Source organism: Lactuca virosa, chromosome 2, assembly GCF_052849685.1.
Source record: "Lactuca virosa cultivar CGN04683 chromosome 2, Lactuca_virosa_CGN04683_v6, whole genome shotgun sequence".
In the NCBI taxonomy this organism is placed as follows: Eukaryota; Viridiplantae; Streptophyta; class Magnoliopsida; order Asterales; family Asteraceae; genus Lactuca; species Lactuca virosa.
In genome coordinates, this window is record NC_136427.1 from 302,234,334 (window position 1) to 302,236,961 (window position 2,628).

At 37.3% G+C, this 2,628-nt stretch overlaps 1 protein-coding gene across 1 annotated transcript; it reads left to right on the forward strand.

Annotated features, from left to right (window-relative positions):
• The first annotated feature begins 215 nt into the window (after positions 1-215).
• LOC145158719 (pectinesterase 2-like) lies at positions 216-2,139 on the forward strand. Its single transcript, XM_079077576.1, has 2 exons — positions 216-1,083; positions 1,442-2,139. The coding sequence occupies exons 1-2, from the start codon at positions 216-218 to the stop codon at positions 2,137-2,139; spliced, it is 1,566 nt and encodes a 521-aa protein (XP_078933702.1).
• Positions 2,140-2,628: the final 489 nt, after the last annotated feature.

Below are 2,628 nucleotides of genomic sequence, written 5' to 3' on the forward strand. Positions count from 1 at the left end.
TATCAAAATTATATCAAACAAATAGTCTTTATTTTGTATTACAATTTTATATCAAAAAAATAATGCATTATTCAAACATAAAAAAAATATGTTTTAATAGATTAGACTTGATCCGCAAAAGTAGTGAAATAAATTTACCAAGATTTGGTATTTATTACACCATTTGAGTATTATAAATAGCATTCTAAGAAGGAAAAAAAATCAGGAAATCAAACATGGCAATGAAGCATGCATTCTTCGTATGCCTCATCATTACATTCCTCTTCTCTTGCTCATCAGAAACCACCACCTCCGGCAACATAAACTGGTGGTGCACCCAGACCCCATACTACGAAACCTGCAATCACTATATCGCCGAACCTAACCCCTATATGACAACCATATCTACAAATCAGTTCCTGGATATGACTGTACAAGCAGCCATAGATGAAGCACGTGTGGCTCTGAAACGAGCCCAAGGGATCGAGTCAAAGTACCCAAATGTTCCAGGAAAAAGCTTGTGGGGTAGCTGCGTTGAGTACTTTGATGGGATCGTTTTCACACTTAACATGGTCCTGAACCACACCCTCCACCCAACCCAACTTGACGTCCAGACATGGCTCAGTGCTAGTTTAGCCTATATCAACGTCTGTGAAAAAGGGTTCGAGTTGATTAATATGACCAACACAATGCTACCCCTAATTTCTACCAATTTGACACAATTAATACTCAACTCCTTGGCTATTAGTGTTCTCTTTAGGGGTAGTAATACCAATAATGCTCCTGAGTTTGTCGATTGGAAGCAGAGGGATTTGGCACTAGAATGTACTCCGAACGTCGTTGTGGCTCAAGATGGCTCAGGAGATTTTGAAACCGTTCAAGAAGCTGTAAATTCGGCATCGAACAAGACACAATCCCGGAGGTTTGTGATTTACGTGAAGGCTGGAATTTATGACGAAAACGTTTTAATTCCAAAGACAGCGGAGTATATAACCATGTTTGGAGACGGAATAAATAAGACGATCATTACTGGTAGCCGGGGTTTAGGTGGTGACATGATCGCAACGTCAAAGGCTGGTGACCTCAAGCAAACCGCAACATTTCGTAAGTTAATGTTTCGTTAATTGGCTAATACTCAAGTTTTTAGTTTCTATTTTTTATCATTAATTTCTCGTATACCCGTGTTAATGTGGTTAATTTCTGTATATATATGGTTGAAACATAAACACTTTTGTAATTCAATTGTACTTCAGAACGAATTGAGATTTTCGTGGACACGTGCATTAATGTAGAAATCCAAAATTTACTCCGAGTTTGTTTCAATACATAAACACGTTTTCTAAACCCAACTGTTTTATTTCTGAAAGAATAATAACGAAGTGAAATTTTAGTGGAGACAATTACGTTAAAAAAACCGAAATTTACTCGGAGTTTGTTTTGTAATTCGGTTGCATTCTTGCAGAAGTTTGGGGTCGTGGATTTATCGCTCGAGATATCACCTTCCGGAACACTGCCGGGCCACAGGGAGAGAAAGCGGTGGCTCTTCTCACCAGCTCCGATCAATCAGCCTTTTTTCACTGCAGCATCGAAGGCTATCAAGACACACTTTTTACCTTTTCTAGTAAACAGTTCTACAAAGAATGCCAGATTTTCGGAACAGTTGATTTCATATTCGGCGACGCACCGGCAGTGTTCCAAGATTGTGAGATCTTAATAAGGAAACCCCCACTTGAAGAAGGAGGGTTAGTGGTGACTGCTAATGGACGGAAATATGAAAACGAAACGTCTGGATATACACTGCAAGGGTGTAAGATAACTGCTGCAGATGATCTAAAGCCGGTGATCGATCAGCACAAAGCTTTCCTAGGAAGACCATGGTATCCACACGCCGAGACTGTTTATATGCAATGTTTTCTTGATGAGTTGGTGGATCCGAAAGGGTGGATGGATACTTGGGGTTATAACGAAACCATCTATTATGGAGAGTACGAGAATTATGGACCAGGTTCGAGTACTGATGAGAGGGTCAAATGGAGTGGTTACCATGTCATAGATGATCCAAATATCGCAGAGGATTTCACCGTTGACAAGTTCATGTCAGGCAACCAATGGCTTCCTGCAACCGGCGTGCCTTTTACATCCGGGTTTGAAAATTTGTAGGGTCGGGTGAAAACCAAAATGTTATGATTTTCAGGGGACGCCTTTTTTAGGTTTAGAATCTCAATCTCCTCTCAATATTGAAAACAAGATTATTTGTTTAAATTCACTAGTTTAATTAATTGAAATCTATAGATATTTCATTAAATCTCGAGTTCGTAAACCATTTTTTATGAGTAAATAAGTTTTCATACGAAAATCATCTCTGTATAGGAGGGTGTTAAATTTCATACTTGATATTTAAACAATCTCATAATTATAATTAGTATTATAAACTAATCAAGAATTATTTAGAATTGACAAACAAAAAAGGGTGTTAAATTTCATGCTTGATATTTAATTAATCTGATAATTATTATTATAAACTAATCAAGAATTATTTAGAATTGACAAACAAACGAATGGTTAAATACTCCCTTCGTCCCAAAATTATAGTCTATCTTTTCTTTTTGGTTTGTCCCAAAATAATAGTTCACTTCTAAAAATAAATAA